Source organism: Bactrocera dorsalis, chromosome 2 (genome assembly GCF_023373825.1).
Source record: "Bactrocera dorsalis isolate Fly_Bdor chromosome 2, ASM2337382v1, whole genome shotgun sequence".
In the NCBI taxonomy this organism is placed as follows: Eukaryota; Metazoa; Arthropoda; class Insecta; order Diptera; family Tephritidae; genus Bactrocera; species Bactrocera dorsalis.
The window spans coordinates 101,265,607-101,287,365 of NC_064304.1; the positions used below are offsets into that span (position 1 = coordinate 101,265,607).

The 21,759-nt window shown below is 32.3% G+C and overlaps 4 protein-coding genes across 7 annotated transcripts in view; 1 reads left to right on the top strand and 3 right to left on the bottom strand.

The window, feature by feature from the left end:
* LOC105226019 (PH and SEC7 domain-containing protein) overlaps positions 1 to 14,721 on the bottom strand; it is a 50,912-nt gene extending 36,191 nt beyond the window's left edge. For all 4 annotated transcript variants that reach the window (XM_011204747.4, XM_049447734.1, XM_049447733.1 and 1 more), the window contains exon 1: positions 14,266 to 14,721. In XM_011204747.4, the coding sequence (XP_011203049.2) occupies positions 14,266 to 14,400 (135 nt within the window). In that variant the 5' untranslated portion in view covers positions 14,401 to 14,721. The remainder of the gene's footprint in view (positions 1 to 14,265) is intronic.
* Positions 14,722 to 16,785: 2,064 nt separating this feature from the next.
* Positions 16,786 to 19,801, top strand: LOC105226017 (tetraspanin-33). The gene is made up of 2 exons (XM_029550105.2): positions 16,786 to 17,977; positions 18,055 to 19,801. The coding sequence occupies exons 1-2, from the start codon at positions 17,413 to 17,415 to the stop codon at positions 18,378 to 18,380; spliced, it is 891 nt and encodes a 296-aa protein (XP_029405965.1). The 5' UTR covers positions 16,786 to 17,412; the 3' UTR covers positions 18,381 to 19,801.
* Positions 18,852 to 20,755, bottom strand: LOC109579194 (L-seryl-tRNA(Sec) kinase). The gene has a single exon (XM_019990162.3). It carries the CDS (start codon positions 20,753 to 20,755, stop codon positions 19,892 to 19,894), a length of 864 nt encoding a protein of 287 aa, XP_019845721.2. The 3' UTR covers positions 18,852 to 19,891.
* Positions 20,756 to 20,821: 66 nt separating this feature from the next.
* On the bottom strand, positions 20,822 to 21,685 carry LOC105226018 (mitochondrial import inner membrane translocase subunit Tim10B). Its single transcript, XM_011204745.4, has 3 exons — positions 21,299 to 21,685; positions 21,135 to 21,230; positions 20,822 to 21,072 (listed from the first exon to the last, which is right to left on the bottom strand). The coding sequence occupies exons 1-3, from the start codon at positions 21,317 to 21,319 to the stop codon at positions 20,845 to 20,847; spliced, it is 345 nt and encodes a 114-aa protein (XP_011203047.2). The 5' UTR covers positions 21,320 to 21,685; the 3' UTR covers positions 20,822 to 20,844.
* Positions 21,686 to 21,759: the final 74 nt, after the last annotated feature.

Sequence of the window (21,759 nt, forward strand, 5' to 3'; positions counted from 1 at the left end):
TAATTCAATTAAAAACTACAATTTCAATTAGAAGCTAAAGGAACTAAACACATTATGTTGCTTTTGTTTTCGTTGTAAGTATATACATATGAAAGCTGTTTATAGGTTTAGTATATGTGTGTGACGGTTTTCCTAAATTGAAACTAAAATTAGACAAAGGAAATGCAACAACAAAATAAAGACAAAGCAAAAAGGTAACAACTACAATCAAAACGTTCTGCTTTTATCAGTCAAAATACGAGCAGCTGCAAGCAATAACAAAAAAAAATTGTGATCCGCCAACAATAGCAAAAACATACACAAAAAAAATTACACTTGCAACACCTAGAATAAAAGAAGAAATAGAAAATAAAAAATTTATGAAAAAAACAACAAATTCTTCAAGAGTCAACGAACAATTGCCTGTCGCTTAGTCTGTCCGTCCATCCATATTTATCTATTGTGTGCCACTGCTGCCATGTCTGCTACTTGGCACACCTACTATTAAGCACACGTATGTATATACTTATATGTATGTATGAGTTCGCCGCTGTGTATGCAACCCAACTGCTGTCTGCTGCGTTTGCCTGCATGTGAGTTAAGTATGCGCTGGCGTATGAGTAACTATTGTTGGCGTTAGTCTCGGCATGATTATCATTATGATCGCGTGCAGTTATGTATGTGTGGGTGTATGTGTGTTTGTGTCTTACTTGTTTGCTGCTTTCTTACTATTATTGCTGCCTATTATTGTTGCCTTCGATACGATTTAACGCTATTCAACGGCAAGTCATTATAGTTCAAGTACATTAATGTGCTCGCACAGCCATGCAGTAGCTCACATACACACTATTACACACTTTTGTAAACTATTATTGTTATTGAAGAAAATATATGAAGCACATTTGTATTTGCCGTAAGAACTAAGTTTGTCTGTAAGTATACATTTGCATATTAATAGTTGTTAACGCATGACTGAAGCACTAAGAGCAATGCCTTATAAGAAAGAGCACACAAAGCAAGTGACTAAGTATTGTGTGTGTGTGTGAGTGTGTTCAAGTGGGAGGAAGTTAAGCTCTTGCAGACACCTTAACAATATGAAATACTTATGAATGTGAAGTGGGGGGTATGCTTTGTGGTAGAGAGTTCAGTGTAGTTTACTTGAGAGATATTTTAATACACATAACTATATACATACTGTATGTAAATACATATGTATGTAGACATAGGTTTGTTTGTTGTTGTTAAAAATTAAATAAACCAGCTTTAAGCTTCTTTTAAAATTACAGAAGAAGCTGTAACTTTAGCAAGTGGTGTAAAGAAATACATACATATGTATGTACATAAATTACACAATTTGGATGAAGATAATTATTTACCTACCAGTCATGTACATATGTATGTATGTATATGTAAGTAGAAGCGATTATATAAAGATATATGCTTTCAAGTTATCTACTATTTAATAGCGCCCAAATCCATAGATAGGTATAATCTTTTTTATGTTCGTGTGAAGTTTGATCTCCATATATCAATTAGTGTGTGTTTGACAGTTTGTTTACGACGGGAAAAGTTGAAATCAACGAGTTTGCTTGAAAGTTTTGTTTACAATGAAATTCACAATGAATCACTGAATCGTTGCAAAAGTGTTCTAATGATACTATTTTATCACGAACACAAATATTTAAGTGGCAGAGTGTAGATCATGAAGTCACCGAAAGCTTGCGTCCCATCTACCACTGTTAATAACTTTATTATCGAAGAAGTAAAGAAAAAATGCTTGAAAATCGTCGCGTTAGCATCAGAGAGATAGCAAAGGATTTCAACATCTCTTAAGGATCGACTTAACACATTCTGGTTAATATTTTGTATATGAAGCTTGTCAATACTATACACGTTCTAAAAAAGCTGGTGTCATTACGTAAAGCGTGCCACCCGAGCACGAGTGTCATCCGTTCCTACGGCAGTCGAGTCTAAGTAATCGGAACGGCCGATTTTTATCCGGCCAAGGACTGTCAACTCGGTACCATTCCTCAAAATTCTTCAAGAATGTTTTCTGTAGCTATTTACAACAAAAACAACCGGCCTCATCTGTCCACAGCCATGCATAACGAATTTATAAAATTAGATTAAGCGTTGACACGCTTGTTGTTTTGGAAACATGTACAAAAGCTAAATGTAAAGACTTCAGGAAGAACATTAAAGGAGAAGTCTACTACTACTTACTGGAATACATTTTCCTTCAATGGTTATATATTATATATTTATATCATCAAATATATGATCGCTGCTTTTCAAACAATTAACGGTGTTATTAAAAAACTATGATCAATAAAATATAAAAACAAGAAAAAAACGGATAACTTCGAATGCACCGCAACAATATACATATATGTAATACGCTTCACAGGTGTACTTCTTAGAGCATAAAAAGATCTTTATTATGATTTTGATCGGTCAGTTTGTAAGACAACTACTTACATATATGATCTAGTCCGATCTGAACAATATATACGGAGATTCTAGAGTTCCTTGCACATGAACTTCATTTGGATCAATAATTTTGTATGCCAGCTATGTATATGCTATTTCGGCCTAATATCGGCTTTTTGGACAAATGGAACAGCTTCTTTGGAAGAAGAACGTATGCAAAAAATACTCAGTTCATGAAGCTTATCATTTCTACAAGTATATGTACATATCCTATACATATACATATGTATATCTTATAGGTTCTCCGACGTTTCATTCTTACTCTGTTCAGGGTATAAAATACTGGCTGACGGTACTCTTAATAAAAATTAATAGATATTTGCAATACTCAATTGAACAAGATATATATGTACAAACACATTTTATCGCTGTTCTGACACACACAAATAATGTATAATAATTGTAGATGTCAACGGGTAGGCGACAGTCCTGCACCAACTTTTTATTTGCCTATATACATATGTATGTACATATACATTTCTTTGTACATACTAATTGACGCCCACAACGCTGCAAATTGACAAATAAATTTCGAACTTAGAAATTAATGAAAAAGCAGGTCAACAAATGTGCAAAAAGCCTACTAAAACACACACAATGGAAGAAGGAAAACCGAGCGCTGAAATACAAGTATACACAGCTACCATACGTACGTATAGAACATAGGTACTTAAAAGTAAATAAAACGCTCGTAACTAATAACAATCTAGAGAATATGTATCGCAGAAAAAGTAATAAAAATTAGCAATAAAAAATTAAAAAAATAGTTGGAGCAAAAAATTGGATTATTATTTAATAGCAAACACACATATACACACGGTAGGTCAATTTTATTTTTATTTTTGTGCAATGACGCTACTTCAGAGTAATATTTCTCCTACATTCATATGTATGTAAGTATGTTGTATATCAATATAAGCATTATAACACTCTTCCACTCGGCAGCCAATACCGAATTCCAACTATAGGGGCCATAAAGCGGCAAAGTATACTGGAGCATAGTTGACTTGTGCATTTTACGTAATTTAAACATCGCGAGTAACTGCAAAAACGCACATGTTATACCTATGGAGAGGTAGATGACCTGCAGGAAATCGGATATAGTATAAGTACATTTTTATTAATCAAAGCGAAATAAAAGACGAGCGTTGTTATTTCAATATATACGTTTCATATTCAAAAATAATATTTCAACCAAGTAGTATATTGTTGTCCATTTTAGGCATTTTTCTTGTCCTTATGAAGAGAAAACATAGTTTGTTATTATTTAGTTTTTCTTGCAGGGTACTTCCGCAAACGTAGAAGCAAGTATGCTAAATTGTTTATAGCAAAACAAGAAGCAATAATAAACGAAAGTCATACAAATACGCATTCAAAAATACAGAGAAAAATGTATGGGCATACGTATTCAAATATATGTATGTATGTATATGCTTTAAAGCTATTAAAGTCAAAAATCGCCTGAAAAATGCATTTCGTTTTAACTTTTTGTCATTGAAAATATAGGAGAGATTGGTATATTTGTACGCACAAAAACTTCGCAAATATACATATCGTCACCTGAAATGCAAAATAACGTATCATCAAAAAATTCGAAATTGAGTGTCTTATTGATTACGCTTCACTACTTCAAATTGCATACAAAATATTACATAAGTTCAACATTATCAGGTTCTGCGGTCAGATATAAACCAGTTTCAACCAATATTAAAATTTTGTTTCTCTCATGTTCCATTTTATTTCGTGTTTCATTCATGCCACTGTAAATTTTCGAAAATGTTGTTACGTTATTTTGCATTTCAGGTGACGATATAGAGAAATACAATATGTTTCAAAGCTTACATAAATAATATTTCAAAATAAATAAAGTATTGCTGATTTTGCGAGTTCAAATCCTAATGATAGTAAATATTTGTCGTGAACAGGTATTATTTAGTGTTTTTAACGTATTTTAACCAATCTAAAACAAGTACATACATACATATATCCGGGTCGTCCACAACGAAAATGTGAAAAAACAGCCTTTAAGTAATAAAAGTAAAGTTTAAGTATAAAAAAAAAACAAGAATATTATTTGCAAATCAATTTAAAAACATCTGTTTGCAGACTTAGCAGCTTTTTTTTATTACGTTGTGTGCCTTGAGAGACTACACAAAATTGTTTACTGTAGTACTGGCTGATTAAGGGGACGAAATGAAAAGGAAAAAGCATCAACAAATCTTGTTGATTACACAAGTGCATTTTTTTATTTCAGCAATTATTGCAATAAAAAATATGTATATGTTCGGAAGCATCATTTTTGGAACTCGTATTCTTAATTAGGGACTGCGTCTTGGGCGAATTAGTTTTTTCTCTCATATGCTATTTTTGACCAGGGACTAACATTGATAGAATGAAACAGAAGTTAGGCTTCAGAAAAATATAATTAATTTAAAAAAATTAATAATATCACTGTTTGAAAATATAAATAATTTTTCTACAAATTTTCAACAAATTTCCATTTTGTGCTAATTACACATACATATATCTCTCGTCTTCTCGATAAATACCTATATCATTCATCATATTTCCGTTTTTCCTTCAAACCCTTATCATATTTCACATCTTCGGAGAAAATAATCAATACAGTGTGACAGAAAAGTTTCCGGAAATTGTAAATAAAACGCAAAATATTTAACTATTCGGCAATATTTATTTTTTAATCTTCAAAGTAATCCTCACCAGATGTAATATACTTATACCAACGAGTTTTTTAGTCAGCACTTTTTGAGATGGTCTTCAGCACTTTCACCGAATATTGCTTTATCTCTTCGATCGACTGAAAACGGGTTCCACGGGGCGGCAATTTCAATTTGGGGAACAAGGAAAAATTACACGGAGCTAAATTTGGTGAAAACTGTGTTTGATCAATAGTATTCATTGCATTTTTGACTCTAAATTTGGTCACAATCTTACTCTTTTTTGAAAAGAAATTCAGCTATATAGGGACGAGTCGAGCAAGAACGCGCTTCATATCAAAAATATCCACAAAATCATTCGAACGGACTCGCGAGAGATGTCGAGCTCTCATACCATCTCTCTAACCATTGCTTCATTTTTTTTTAATATTTTCATCAGTTGAAGAGTCGAAGGTCGTTCAGAACGAGATATACCTTCAACTATCTCTCGACCGTCTTTGAAGGCTTTGTACCACTGGTAGGCTTGTTTTTTTGAATCACCGTAAGTCTTCTCCAATATTCACAATGATTCCGCACACGAAGTTTGGTTAGAAATACAAAATTTTAGACAAATTATTTGTTCGATATTTTTATCCGTTGTAAAAACACACTACTGCGGTGTACCCACATAAGCAGCTGCTGTAAATAAACTGGTTGACAGATCACGATCATATCTGGCACAGTAATTAAGGACAATCCTACCAACTTAGCAAAATACATATTTTTGAAATATCTTTTACCCGGCGAATTTAATTACAATTTCCGGGTGCTTTTTTGTCACATATATTGTATACAAATATACACACACTTATACAAGTTTATGACGATTTTGCACTTCCAAACGTGCGAATAAATACAAAAAAATAAATACAAAAATTTCAAGGTTATTCAATACCTATGTATGTACATATAAATTGTTTGAAATATAAAATCAATCAATACATTTTGATTTTTAATATTTATAATTCGTGCATATAATTTTCGTGACATTTTCGTGAAATAAACAGGACATTGTTATTTAAATTTTGTTTTCGACTTTTCCTTTCTTGATCGGCCATTCTTTGGCAAATAGAATCCGATAATTTACTTACACTAGTAACGTATACGTATACACATTTACAAGTTCGTACGTTTACTCACAAAATTTTACTACTTTTAAATATTTTATGGATCGACAATTGATTAGACAATTGAAATCTTTTGAATTGTAGTGTTTTGAGACCACGCACGCACATTCCACAATCGCATTAACGAAACGAAAAGTGGCCTTGAAGTGACGAACAAATATGGAGAAAATTTCATGGATTACGACGAGTATGCAGAGTGGACGCACAAAAATAAATAAGCAATAATATTTTCAATGGATGCATACATTTGAATAAATGGCACGCGGTGGCGTTGTCAGGTGCGAAGCAACAATCTTTACAATCAAAAAAGAAATGGAAAAAAATACAAATTATACAAATTGGTTTCGCAAAACCAGAAACAAACAACAACTCGCTTTCTTACAGCTCAACTTTCATTATGGCAATGCGTGGCGTACGCACTCATAAAGTAATGCTATGTACATATGTACATATGTGTATGGAAAATTATTGCAATTTTAATCTTTTTATTGTTTTTTATTATCATACATTTACCTAAGTATATATGGTATGTAAATATATGTAAAGATGTATAAAAATGGATGCGTGTTGACTTTTTTGCAAGTCTGAACATTTTTTAAAATCAAACGGTAATGACAGCAACTACAGCAGCCGTTGAAGCAGTGACAAGAAACAAAGTTATTTAAACACACAAACGTATGCACATGTACACGTATACGCAAGTTAGTTTGTTTATTCGCATAACTGATAGACATAAATCAATTGGCATTGCAACTGCAAGACAAGATGACAGTTGCACCAAGGGATATGTATACATAAATACATATGTACATACAAACACACTCACATCAGTTTTTAGTCTGCTTTGTAAATTCGAATTCAATAATAAAACACAACACGTAATGCGACATAAGTGAAGAGAAACGAGTAAATACTGCAGCGATCACAATGGAATTTATGGTATGTGTAGGCACGTTGTACGTAAATGCAGTGGGAATAAATGTCAATGAATAGCAGAATATTTGAAGTTTCAAAGAAGCCAGTTGATGTGTGGTACAATCATTGCCGCAGTGTTAAATAAAGTGATAATAAAACGCACTCATGTAAATATATAATTAATAATAACAACAACAACATGTATACAGTAGCAATGAAGAAAAATTGACTAGTTGTACGGCGATTATACTTGTAGATTATGAAAATATAAGCTTATGTTTATTATTTTCACCGGTCAAATATAATGAACAAAGCAGTGGGGAAAAGAGGAAATCCAACGAATAATGCCAAGTATTGAACGTCTTGAATATTTACATAGATATGTACATACATATTTACGTATATTTATAGTGTCTCTACGGATAGCAGCTAGAATGTTAGAAAGATAGTAATATAAACATAGAACGTGACTTCTATGCATATAAAAATGGAAATGAAAACAGTATGTTTAAAAGAAAAATATGCATCAATAAGGAAAAACAAAATTATACAACAATGTGTGTATGAGTAGCATAAACAGAAAGAAAGGCAATAAACGCTAACAAACCAAGAAGTTGAAATAAGATACATACATACATAGGATTCATATGCTATGCCAGAAATAGATAAAACGTAAGTTACGATGTACCTGTAATAAGCAGAAATCATATGTGATTTGATGTGTTCTACAAAAGAATTATTTTAAATTCCATGCTGCACAAGATAGATTTAAAAAACAAAGAAATGAAGAAAACTCACCCTTCACAGGTGTATTTTTTATAGCATAGAAGATATTAATCGGTGAGTTTTAATGGCAGCTACATATGTATATGCTATAATGGTCCGATCTGAACAATTTTTTTGGACATTTTAGCGATGCATTTGCAAAAATATAATAGTTTTCCACACAAGGGCTTGAGTTTGATGGGTCAGTTATACATATGTATAAACACAAGTTACATGCAATGGTGGTGATCCGACCAGAACAATTTGTTCGGAGATTGCAACGATGTTTTAAATAATAAGTTATGTCAAATTTTGTAGAGATAATTTGTAAAATAAAAAAGTTTTCCATAAACCTACAAGGACTTTATTTGAGATTCCGACAAATGTGCAGCTTCTTGGTGAGAAAAGGACACTTGCAAAATTTCAGATCGATATCTCAAAAAACGAGGAAGTAATAGTTCGCGTAAAAACGGACGGACATGGCAAAATTAAGTCAATTTGTCTCGCTGATCGTTCATTTATAAACTTTACAGAGTTTCCGACGTTTCCTTTTTGAGTTTCACAAACATCGTGGCAAACTAATATAGGTACACTGTTCGGTATAAAAACATGTTAGTTTTTTGCAGCTTATTTACAGTTCAATTAAACAAAATATTTAATTTAAAACAATAACCTTTCGTAAATATTACGGAAAAAAACATATTCATACCTACAGACGTTCTCATACATGTAAATACCTTAACACAAACAAAATCAATATTATTGTTTATACTAATTAGATACAAATTAACAAAAGCTAATACATGTATGTATACATATATACATTTGTACATTAATACTATATAAACAAGAAACCGACACTTTCAACTCAAATAACGAACGCATCGTGGAAAATGGGGTAATTCACAGCCATAATAAGTGTGCATATTGCGGCAATTAGCAGATAACCTGAGTTCGCACAACGGCGGCAACGACCATGAGATGTGCTTATAAATTTGTATATACATACATACTTACACATATGTTTTACTGTGTGCTTTAATAAGATAAGATTTCTCAGCCGCATATTCACTATAGATGCTGTTGAACGGGCTATGCCACATAAATAACATCGCAAGCTCTAGCAACAACCGGCTGATTGAGCCTTATCAGCTGATTATTAGTGATATTGCTAATAATAGTTTATACAGGAATCAGATGAGTACGTGCAAGAAATATACTTGTATGTATAATTTTTATTAATTTGCAAACACAAATTTGTGATTTACATATTTATGCGCTTATTATGCACATACATTTTCGATAAAATTTCTAGTTTCTAAATTTGTTTTCCTTTGCGCGTTTTTCTACAAATTTAATAGATGCCACAACCGGTTGATAGATGTCTGGTCATTATTAACGATTGTTGTTTATTGCTTGCTTGTCAGAGTGCCGGTTGTGCACGTTTTGTTAGACAATTTGCTTTCAAATGTGTCTGGTTAAAAGTGAATACATACATTTATTCATATGTATATTTGTACCAAAAAAAACTAAAAAAAACAACACTCGAAAACAATTTGCTTTACACGGAATTTGAAATTTTAATATTTTTTGGTAATTTTTTTTATTTATTTGGTTGCTTTGTAGTCATAAATGACTGCTTTCTTTGACCCTTTGTGAGAGAGATTGACTGCAGGCATTACTCGATATTTTTATGAACAATCTGAAACTGTATAAGCTTTTATGAATGCTTGTCCCGCAATTTGCGATTAGCAGAAGTACATGTGTATATGAATTAACCAGTTAAACAATTATATGTAAATAAAAATATGCATATGTGCATACATATATGATCTTTTGGCCATCTTTTTCTTATTTAATTTTTCGTGCGATATTTTTTAAAATTCGTTGCACGTTTATCGTCTCTGTCGTTTTTGTCATATTAGTTACGCGAACGAATTTTATTTATTTTTTTTTCATTTATGAAAACATTTTTCTTTGTTTGTGTGTTTAGTCATTTATTTTGTCTTGTCGTTGAACATTTTGATATTATCAAAACGTTTTAGTATAAAAGTACATATCTACGTACATATATACATATGTATGTACATATGTGCTTTCAGATATCTTCACCAAACTGCTACTCTTCCTTCTTCTGCATACAGTATGTTCGAATGTGTAGGAATGTTAGTCATGCGAGCAGCCATGCTATTGTATATTTTTTTCTATTTGTACCCATTATCTATTTAACGGCGAGCCGGTATTAACCAGTTAGCTTAGACGCAATCGCCAACACACTTTGCCATCAACTCTATCGCCGCTGCAATCAAGGCGACACGACGAGTTTGCGCACCCAGTAAACAAGGAATGGACATCAAAGCAAAAACGAGGAACGATAATATTTATAATAGAAAAAAGCAATATGTATGTATGTATGTGTTTAAAATTCGTAGATTAGAAAAAAACGTAAGCCAAAACGAAAAGTTTTAAAGGAAATTTTAGAAATTTATAAGGGCAATAATTTACTCTGAATTAAATGTGGCACTCCCTCCATATAAAAAATATACATACCTATATACATATGTACATAAAAATAGAACTGCTTCAAAAATATGTTTTAATATAATTTCGCCAAGAAACACACAAACATTTTCCCTAATAAAATCTAAAAAAAATCAAAAGAACTTTATAGTCTGTAATCTTTATTTTTAAAGTAAACAAATAAAAATCAATTAATTACAATACCATATCCTGTATATGAATATTTTAAAAAGTTTAGAGGTGTCAAGATAATGTAAGGTATTTTCTAACATTATCACAATATTGGCAGTAAAACTAATTAGTAAAGTCAATATTTTTTCTTAATTTATAAGTGTCATAAAGCAGTTAAATGCCAAATAACGGGTGATTTTTTTGAGGTTAGGATTTTCATGCATTAGTATTTGACAGATCACGTGGGATTTCAGACATGGTGTCAAAGAGAAAGATGCTCAGTATGCTTTGACATTTCATCATGAATAGACTTACTAACGAGCAACGCTTGCAAATCATTGAATTTTATTACCAAAATCAGTGTTCGGTTCGAAATGTTTTTATCGACAAATTTTGTTCAGCGATGAGGCTCATTTCTGGTTGAATGGCTACGTAAATAAGCAAAATTGCCGCATTTGGGGTGAAGAGCAACCAGAAGCCGTTCAAGAACTGCCCATGCATCCCGAAAAATGCACTGTTTGGTGTGGTTTGTACGCTGGTGGAATCATTGGACCGTATTTTTTCAAAGATGCTGTTGGACGCAACGTTACGGTGAATGGCGATCGCTATCGTTCGATGCTAACAAACTTTTTGTTGCCAAAAATGGAAGAACTGAACTTGGTTGACATGTGGTTTCAACAAGATGGCGCTACATGCCACACAGCTCGCGATTCTATGGCCATTTTGAGGGAAAACTTCGGACAACAATTCATCTCAAGAAATGGACCCGTAAGTTGGCCACCAAGATCATGCGATTTAACGCCTTTAGACTATTTTTTGTGGGGCTACGTCAAGTCTAAAGTCTACAGAAATAAGCCAGCAACTATTCCAGCTTTGGAAGACAACATTTCCGAAGAAATTCGGGCTATTCCGGCCGAAATGCTCGAAAAAGTTGCCCAAAATTGGACTTTCCGAATGGACCACCTAAGACGCAGCCGCGGTCAACATTTAAATGAAATTATCTTCAAAAAGTAAATGTCATGAACCAATCTAACGTTTCAAATAAAGAACCGATGAGATTTTGCAAATTTTATGCGTTTTTTTTTTTTTTTAAAGTTATCAAGCTCTTAAAAAATCACCCTTTATAAACACAATTACTAACTTACTTTGCACACACCTCTAAGTTTGTGATAAAACTATATATTATTTGAAAATTTACTAATAAATTATAATAGCAACAAAAAATAGTAATATTTTTATGATTTACTTTAAAAATCAAATCGAATGACAGCATATTATATGTTATCTATACGTACTTATATAATCATTAAATCACAGTTCACTTCATATGGGGTGTAGAGTGATTTGTTTTTCATTTAAACTAGAACTACCAATATCTGAAATTGCACTTTTGACGAGTTCATAAAATTATTATTATTTCCTTAGCAATCGATAATCAAGCATTTTAATTAACAACGCAACACATCCACACTATTAAATACCTCAATATCATTAAATACCTGACGAATTGAAGTGGAAGCACTTAAACGACTGATATGGTAATAAAAGGCTCAATAAACGTGCGTACACACTACTATGAGCTAAAAATAGTAAGACTTTGTTCATAATTTTCAAATTCTTAATTTATGGTAATCCGCCTTAGCCACAATACACTTGTTCCAACGTTTTTTACAAATCCTTGAAACAATTGTTACAGTTAATATCCGGATTAGCCTTCAATGCGCATTCCGAATTAACGTTTAATATCTTCAATTTACTCAAAACTGTTTGTCCGCAACGGGCGTTGAGTTTACTAAATAGCCAGAAGTTACACGGATCTAAATCAGGCGAATACGGTGGTTGCGGCACGATATTTGATTGAAATTTTGTCGAAAAACTAACGAAAAATCGATTATCGTGGGGAAAAAACAAAGATTCGTCAGCCCATAATTCCGGCCTCGTAAAAACGAATAGCTTTTCGCAATTAACGCGGAACACTCAAATAGTTAGGGGTTTCACATAGTCTCATAAAGTTATATGTTTCGTTACACACACACATGCTTTTTTCCTCCCTGACAAGTAGAAGTAGCTTTAGGAGTCAATAGCCTGCGCCGTATAGCGATATCCTTGCATTTTTTTTGCTGTTCATGGGATCAGAGCCCCATATTTTTGAACATTGATTCTTATGTAAAATTGAACGAGGAAACGAATGGAAAAGTCAATTTTCAAACAGGTGGTGGAAAAACAAAAAAAACTGGTTTTTTTGAATTTTTTTTTTTTGCATTTTGAGAATTTTTTTGGGTTTTCAAAATATTTTTATCAGAAAGCTGAGAGTTTTTATATAAAATTGTATAACTTCAAAAATTTTTTGCACTCAAATTTCAGGTCGTTAGAAAATAAAAGAAATAGTCATTTTTTTGTTTGATCGGAATACGGGTACAAAAAACCATTTTGCCAATTAATGGAATGGTCCATATATTTATGTAGACACATACATATGTAAATAGATACACAAATGGGGTTCATGAAAATCCTGAATTTGCGTAAACCAACAAAGTGTTGAATAGAAGTCTGTATGAATCTTTGATTGTCATTAATAACAAGTCATAAATCGATAGTGCCCAACGTTGAACAAAACAGCTGTTTGGCAAGTGGTCACCAAAGTTCGGCTGAATAAAACAGATTAGAATTACCACATTTTTATTGTATGATTTCCAATTAGAATTTAAAATTAAAAAAAAAAATTCAATCGTATGTACATATGTATATGAAATAAATTGTCATAATGAAAGTGACGACGTAGCAACAGGAATCCGCCAAAGCATAGTCAACAAAGAAAATATTGTGGTATGAGTTGCAAAATAATAACAAGTTCGAGTTGGTTTGCATAATTTTTTTAATGTACCAATGACTAAACAAATGCAGTAAACTAAAGTGTAAGCCCTAGGGGAAAGCAAAAATGTTCTTAAGATCATGTAAAACAATGACAAGTGAATAGATATTGAATCAATTAATAAAAAATAACTACTGATATGATGAGAAAGTTGTGAGCAATGAGTTAAAAAGAATACAATGCTATAGCAGTAAGCCACTGACATTTGGTAATATTTAAAAAATTCCAAAATTTTATTTATATACATACACACATATGTATGTATATACATACATTTTTATTGTCTGGCGCAATTGCTTGTATCTTCAATATACCACTTTCGATTCCAATTCGGTCATTTAATTTTTTTAATTCTAATTGGAAATCACACAACAAAAATACGTACATTGCAACAACAATTTCAACTGCAAAGACAATACACTGACAGCGATACAGTCGGTAGATAACACACAAAAAAAAATAATTCCATAAAGATGAAGTCATTTCAAACTAATTCTGCACACACTTATACACGCATGGAAAGGAGATTTAAATTGAACAGTAATTTCGTTAAAAAAATTTCGAAAAAATGCAAAACGGTTTGGCATAATTAAAAGGCAGTACTAAATATATAACACAAATACTTTGTAAAGTTAACTTGGACACGTTTTATTATAAAATGTAACAGAAGTGTTAGAACAATAAAATAAAATAAATCATTTCTACTTACCGCACTATCGGCGGCCGGTGAATTCTCGTGTATTTCATATATTACATGCGGCGGTCCCGTGGTGCCCAATAGCGAAAACCCAAAACCGGAATGCTCATTACGCCGCAAAACCACTTTCAGTTCCTCGGCGGCCATTATTATGCCGCAACTGAAGCTACTATTGTCGCTGTTACAAATCCAACTGCTCAAGTTGCTTTTGTTGGCGAAGGTGCACAAATACGGACTGTTGACCACTGCACAAAGTGCGATCACAATGCCTATTTGATTTGGATGGTTAAAACCGCCCGTTTTAGACTACTACTTAATGTTATTCAACTTTATTACTTTGAAATTTCAATTTCGATTACATTCACTAATGAAAAGTGACATCCGTAACTAACGTTATGTGTTTTTCGGCACAAGAAATGTCTAATATTATTTTATTCAACTTTATAATTTCATGTACTCTGCTGTTCTGTGCTTTGGCGTCCGACTACTTCATTACTTTGTTTTGTGCATTTTTTTAAGTTCTTCACAAAATAAAACACTTTTTACAATAACATTCACAACAACTAACTTGGCTATTTCTTTCTTTCTTGTCTTATAATATTTCGTGCTGATGAATTCGTAGTGCTTGACTGGATTTTTGGGCTTGGTCACAATGCTGTCGACGTCACCGACGCTGTTGCCGCCAGCAACGTTGTTGATGTCGCCGACGTTGACGACGACGACGTTATTTAGGCAGCCGGCAGCGAAAAGCCAATAAACGTCTTGTTGCTTTTCTTGCTTTCCACTCTTTCTCCAAATATTACTTCGCGTTTGCTGCGCACTCTTTCGCGGCGAACAAACACAAACACCGAATTGTATTGAAGCAATGGCGCATCGTAGTAGCTGCTGAAATTTGCCACGGTCGATTGTTTGTTCGTTTACTTTAAACGTTCTTTTTGTTTTATTTGAAAATATGTAATTTGAGGCCTTTAAAATTTAATGGTTACTAAACGGGGTTTTCCAGGATAAGATATTTTTTCTCTTCTTTTATTTATATTATTTAATGTTGCCCTTACCTGGGTGTAACCAAGAAGCTTTGCACTTTGGCTTCTGCGTACAACATACTGTATAGCTTCTGAAATTTGTTTATTTTTACACATATAACTACATTGCACACACATAGAAAAAATCGTAACCTTTTCACTTCACTTACTTAAACTATTTGCGATTTAATAACTTTCAATTTAATTCATTTTCCACAACAAATTTCAATGGGTTTACTTCTTCACTATTACTCCGATTGCCGCTGTTCGTGTCGATTTACTTCGTCCGCTGTTAGGCTGAAGAAGCGTCGTCGCCTAAGCCTAAGTCGACATCAGCGGAACGTTGCAGTCGCCGTCAACGCTGAAGTTTTTCGGTCCGATATTCGCGTTTTATCCTCACAGTTCACGAAGGCCACTATATTGAATTTTTTATTTATATTTTGGTGATAATCACTTTATTTTAATTTCACTTGCATCAAAAACCAAATCCCCATTAAATTTGTCATGTATTTTCTTATTCTTTTTGCACATTATAGATTTTAAACCACTGAATTCGGTACGCGTACGCGACGTATAGTAAACACTTGTGTCGCATTCAACTTCTTTGACAGTAACGGCGCTGCTTAATTCGCAGTCGCGGCCAATCGGCAAAATTGCTGTCGTTGCATAGATTGCCCAGAGTTGAGTGAAAACGGAGTAAACAGTAATATTCAAATTAAATATATTTATCTATTATAATGAAGTTAATAATTTATACTAAAAAAAATAGATTAAACGTATATAAATGCGTATAAATTGCCCACTTTGAAATACATTGAACAATGAAAAAATTTAATGCGTTTTTACTAAACCAAGTTAATCAATAGATTTTCCGACAACTCTATTCTATTGGTTATATTTGAGAAGAGCGTAGAAACGTCAAAGATAAAGAATGAAGTGGGTTTTATAAGTAACGGATCAAAACAAGAAACAAATATTATGTTTTTAGCATATTAGTTACTAAAATTAAACTAACCTACTAACATATATTTGAAAATATATATTTATAAGGGATTAAAACGTGTGTATAATGTCTGCATATCTATATATATATTTATATTTATATAATGTGTAACACGATTCTAATTAGAGGATGCAATCGTAAACACCAACAAAATATATATAAATGGTCAAGGGTCAAACGTCAAAATCATATGCAGCATATGAATCGGCAGGTTGACTTTTGGTGTTTTCATGGAATAAGGGTGTAGCAAAAGTAGCCATTACCAATACCCTTTCCTACCTCCAAAATGTACGCATACAATAAATAAACATGGTCGTCTCTGGTGAGTAGGGCGAGAGGTCAAAACGGATTGCGCAAAACAAAATACGCTATAAAAATTATTTGTATTTTATATATCTATATATATATATATATATATCTTTCTATATACTATTTTCAGCATTGGTTATAAAATGATGTTTAAAGCTGTTAACAAATAATTAAATTATACCATTTTATTCATGGACAAACTGGAAATTAATTTTTACAAAAAGTGGACCAAATATACCTTTCCTCTAATGTGTAATGTGTCTAAAAATGTGCTTATTCAAGCGAATTATCTTGTTAGAATTTAAAAACTATCTCCAATCTTTCTGGTAAAATAATGTTTAATAAAAATTAAATATCGTAATCACCCTATGCCAGATATTAATTTTGTTAAAAAACTCCTCCGTCTTTACTTGTCAAAGCGATTTGGTTGAGATAAAAATTTCATTTCGGAAACAAAGAAATTAAAGTTTTCACGTATTTGTTAAACCATATGTATAAATATATTATAGAAATATACATAAGAGTTTTTTAAGTTTTGTGCATATAAAACTTTTATCATGAAATTACGAGTACAGAAAAGAGGACGGAAGCGAAGTGTATAAGATATGTTGCTAAAGAAAAAGTGTAAAAAGTATGTGTCCGGGTTTTATTTTCTTATAAGCACCAGGAAATATATTGTCACAAATTTGAACAGCTTAAAGTAAAAAATAGAAATTAATTAGCAAGGAGAAAAATTGATTAACTCCTCTGTGAGAATTTGGACAAGTGGCTCACAACAAAACCAGCACCAGCGTTGCTTTGAGACGAAAATAATACATTGTAGCTATGAGTAATTATCGTCACCATGGAGGAGGCGGTGGCTATAGTGGAATCGAAATTCGAAACATGCATCCACGAATCTCTCAAAATTTCACTTACGTTAGTTCATGTGTTAAATATCTGATCTTCATGCTAAATTTCATATTCTGGCTTTCGGGAGGATTATTGCTGGGTATTGGTCTTTATGCTTTCATGGACAAATGGGAAGCTACTGGATGGGTTCGTCTAGAAACATTCTACGATGTAATACTGAACATCTCTTTAGTAATGATGCTGACCGGAATACTTATTTCTGTAGTCAGTTTTGCTGGTTGCCTTGGTGCGCTGCGTGAAAATACTTGTTTACTAAAATTCTATACTATGTGCTTACTAATGTTTTTTCTTTTGGAATTGGCCATTGCCATAATGGGATTTGTTTTTCCACATAATATGAATTCTTTTCTGGAAGACAAATTCACTGATAAAATTATCCATTCGTATCGTGATGACCCAGATTTACAAAATCTTATCGATTTTGCACAACTTGAATTTAAATGCTGTGGATTAAGCAACTCTGGATATCAAGACTGGAGTAAGCATTATTTATTTGTTTAAAATCAAATTATTTAATTTCAACATTATTCGGCATTAATTTCAATATTTTTTTAGGCAAGAACGAGTATTTCAACTGTTCATCACCATCAGTTGAGCGTTGCGGTGTTCCATATAGTTGTTGCATTAACGCAACTGACATCAGTTCGGGTTTGGTTAATATTATGTGCGGTTATGGCGTTCAAGAACACTCGGTTGCGGCAGCAAGCAAACGTATTTGGACTAGTGGTTGCATTGAGATTGTTCGAGTTTGGGCAGAACGAAACTTATATACTATAGCCGGCATTGCACTAGGAGTTGCTCTAATACAACTTTTTATAATATATTTAGCTAAAACTCTAGAAGGCCAAATAGATCTGCAGAAATCGCGTTGGAATGCGTGAGTTCTTTTAATGTGAAAACAAATGTAGGGTACGATTGGTAGCAACATTTCTATATCGTAAACATGTAAACTTTCCATTTTTATAGGTATGTTAGTTTTTTTAAACAAATAGTGTTTATAATTTTTATATAAATTTTGAATAGAGAGTATATAATGTTGCTCTTTTCGCTCAAACGTATTATATATTGAAAATATGGAATTTAAAACGCATTTAATACATTGATGACATTTTTTTTTTTTCAATAAATCACAAACGAGTGAAACTTTTTATCGTACAAATCGTGATCAGATGAATTTGTACTTTATGATAACACGTTGGTGCTGCATTTAGCATTTTCTTACTCTAGTACTAAAAATAGATTGTCACAAAAAAGACCTATTCATTTTTCTCGAATATATGCAATATTATTGTAAGTAATTTTGACTACTATACCTATGTATTACTGCAAATTGCAAAAACAAGAAACACTCGTAAGTTTATATGTTCATTATAATCATCACATATTACATTATATTTATTTACAATATATTTATAATATGCAAATTATTTTTATAATTTGGCACACGCGCATCTCAAAATTAATAAAATCATTGGGATACACTTAAAATATCGAAATTCAAAATGTCGACATATCAAAATACCGACAAAATTTAAATATGCAGCTAAATCAAAATACCGACAAATCAAAACACCGACAAATCAGAACACCGAAAAATCAAAATACCGACAAACCAAAATGCCGACATGTGAAAAATATTTTATCTTGCCTGCCCTTATTTCTATCGAAGCACAGAAAGAGAATTCTGCCGACTAAGGGTTATGATCCTGAGCGTGTTCGTGGCCGGAGGCCGAAGGCCGCAGGGCCTCGGACGAACAACGCCACCTTTTCTTGATTTGTCGGTATTGTGGTTTGTCGATGTTTCGATTTGTCGGTATTTTGATTTGTCAGTGTTTTGATTTGTCGGTGTTTTGATTTGTCGGTATTTTGACTGTCGGGATTCTAAATTTCGAGATTTTAATTGTCGGCATTACGTTATACACCCCAAATCATTACATCTTTAAATTTTTTAGTGGGAACAGATTTCAAAATCAATTGGATCAATTGAAGTTCGTAATTTCAAACATGTTCGACCGACAATTGATTTAAATGAAATAAATGTAACGTTAATTTTAGTAAAGGGACCCCACTGAAATTTTGATGATTAAGAAAAATACTTTGCCTACACACAGAGTTTTTATTTACTGTGTAGCGTAATTAACAAAAGTGTGAGCAAATTATTAACATTATTATATGTAATATAATGGTTTTATATAAATTTAGTATATTCCTTAAATTTATATATACCAAATATGTAATATAAAGCAATGCTTTAATGAAATATAGAGTTTGTCTTTATGCAATAAAAATAATAAACCTATAATTTTGTTTTAATGCGATTATAAAACTAACAACCTTATATATAGAAGTTTTTAAATAAATTTAAAATTTCGCGTTATAGTTTATACAAAAGTTAGTTCAACAAATATACATATATGTCCAAGTCATCAATACTTATCGAGTCCTTTTCAACTTTTTTTCTAAATTCTTGGAGTATTGCCTTACGCTTAGCTATCAGCATTTTAACTTTTTTTGACCGCTCAGCTGAATCATTCTCCAACTGCAAAATATCACCAATTCTTTTTCGTAGTAGCAAATCAAGTTGGTGCAGCAATGACACCACTGTTTCAGTAGTAACAGATTGTGTCAGAGGTTGTACTATTTCATCAAGCGACTTAGATAGAAAATCCAAAATACCAGCTTTCATTATTGTGAAGTCGTCACATCCCGCCAGTAATAAGGTGTTTTCCTCCCAGTGATGCTTTGCTGAATTGGGTCTCTCCAGTCTTATTCCCATTCGTTGCAAAATTTCATCTGACACTCGCTCATTGTCAGGCCGTGCACTATTTCGACTTAATGCCAATTTTAAATCACACTCTAAGTAAATTTGTGCATAAGCACACTTGTTCTGCCTGCACAACTGATACAGTTTATATCTCATACTACGATAGTAATTATTATCATCACATAGGATTAAGAAGTCGTTGCATTTTTCGTTTTCAGATAATTTTACAGATTTAATGATATCTCTTGCTATATAAGCATTATCATTTAATTCACATATAAGCGAGTTTATATTTGCCAATATTTTGCTACGTTGTGATTTTAATTCTATTTCTGCAATTAGAGTATTATCTTGTGCTGGCAGAAAATCGTCGTAACAAAGATGAATGACGTTGAACTGTTGTTGAGGTATTGATAGCATCCACCTACTAAATGTACTTTTTCCAGCAGCTGGTAAACCAATTAAGGCTACGAGGCAAATACGTGTAGACATGAATGGAACTTTACTACCTCTTAGTTTATGAAAATATTTTACAAATAACACTAAAACGTAGGAATATTAATTTTTTACTGATCTTTATTTTAAGAGTAGGCGGGTGTTTGTGCTCCAGATGCCTGTGTAGGTACTGAGTTTAATCCTGCTGCAACTACCTTTGACGATGATGTTGACGCTTGGTCCCCTTGTTTCTGGGTCGTTTCAAGTTCTTTAATTCGTTTTTGGTTTATGTCCGTTTGTACTTCAACATAAACATTCATCATTTTTTGATTAAAACGCGCAAATTTTGTTACACACCTATCTATACAGGTGTTCTATAAATATTAAATGATTTATTTAACATAATAAATTAATTATTATGCAATATATTAATTACCTCGGCGTTGGTTAATTCCCGCTCATAGAGTGTTTCTACACATCTCGAGAAGCACAACTCCGTGACTTTATTATATAGTGTCAGAAAATCTTTAAGCTATGTTACAAAATAAAAAGCAAATGTTAATTATTAAAGAATACATAAAAAATGTTAATAGTAATCACATTTCGTAAATTTGGATCCATTGAAAGAGATTCTGATATTTCTTTGCAATTACGGGAAAATAATTTTGTGTTCGATGTCAGCTGTTATGAATATTCACAGTGATATATCTAAAGGCTAATAAATATTACGTCACATAAAAATTTAATTATTAAACCGATAATAGTGACAATAATGGTATTGAATTATGAATAATGAATTGTTTATCAGGTTTAAACTTTAATATTTAATTCAATAAGGTTTATCTTCTGCACGTGTAGACCTTATGTAAAAAACTTTTTGTTCCACTTTCAGGATGAGTATTTACTCAACTTAACTTAAGTTCCCATCAACAGCTGGCGTCAACTTTAAATGTCATCGTTCTCATGTTTTCCTTTGTTTATTATTTTCCGGCAAAATATCGTCAACATTGTTGTTGCTCCATACCACTACTATCATGGAAAACACCGTCCTTCACATAGTA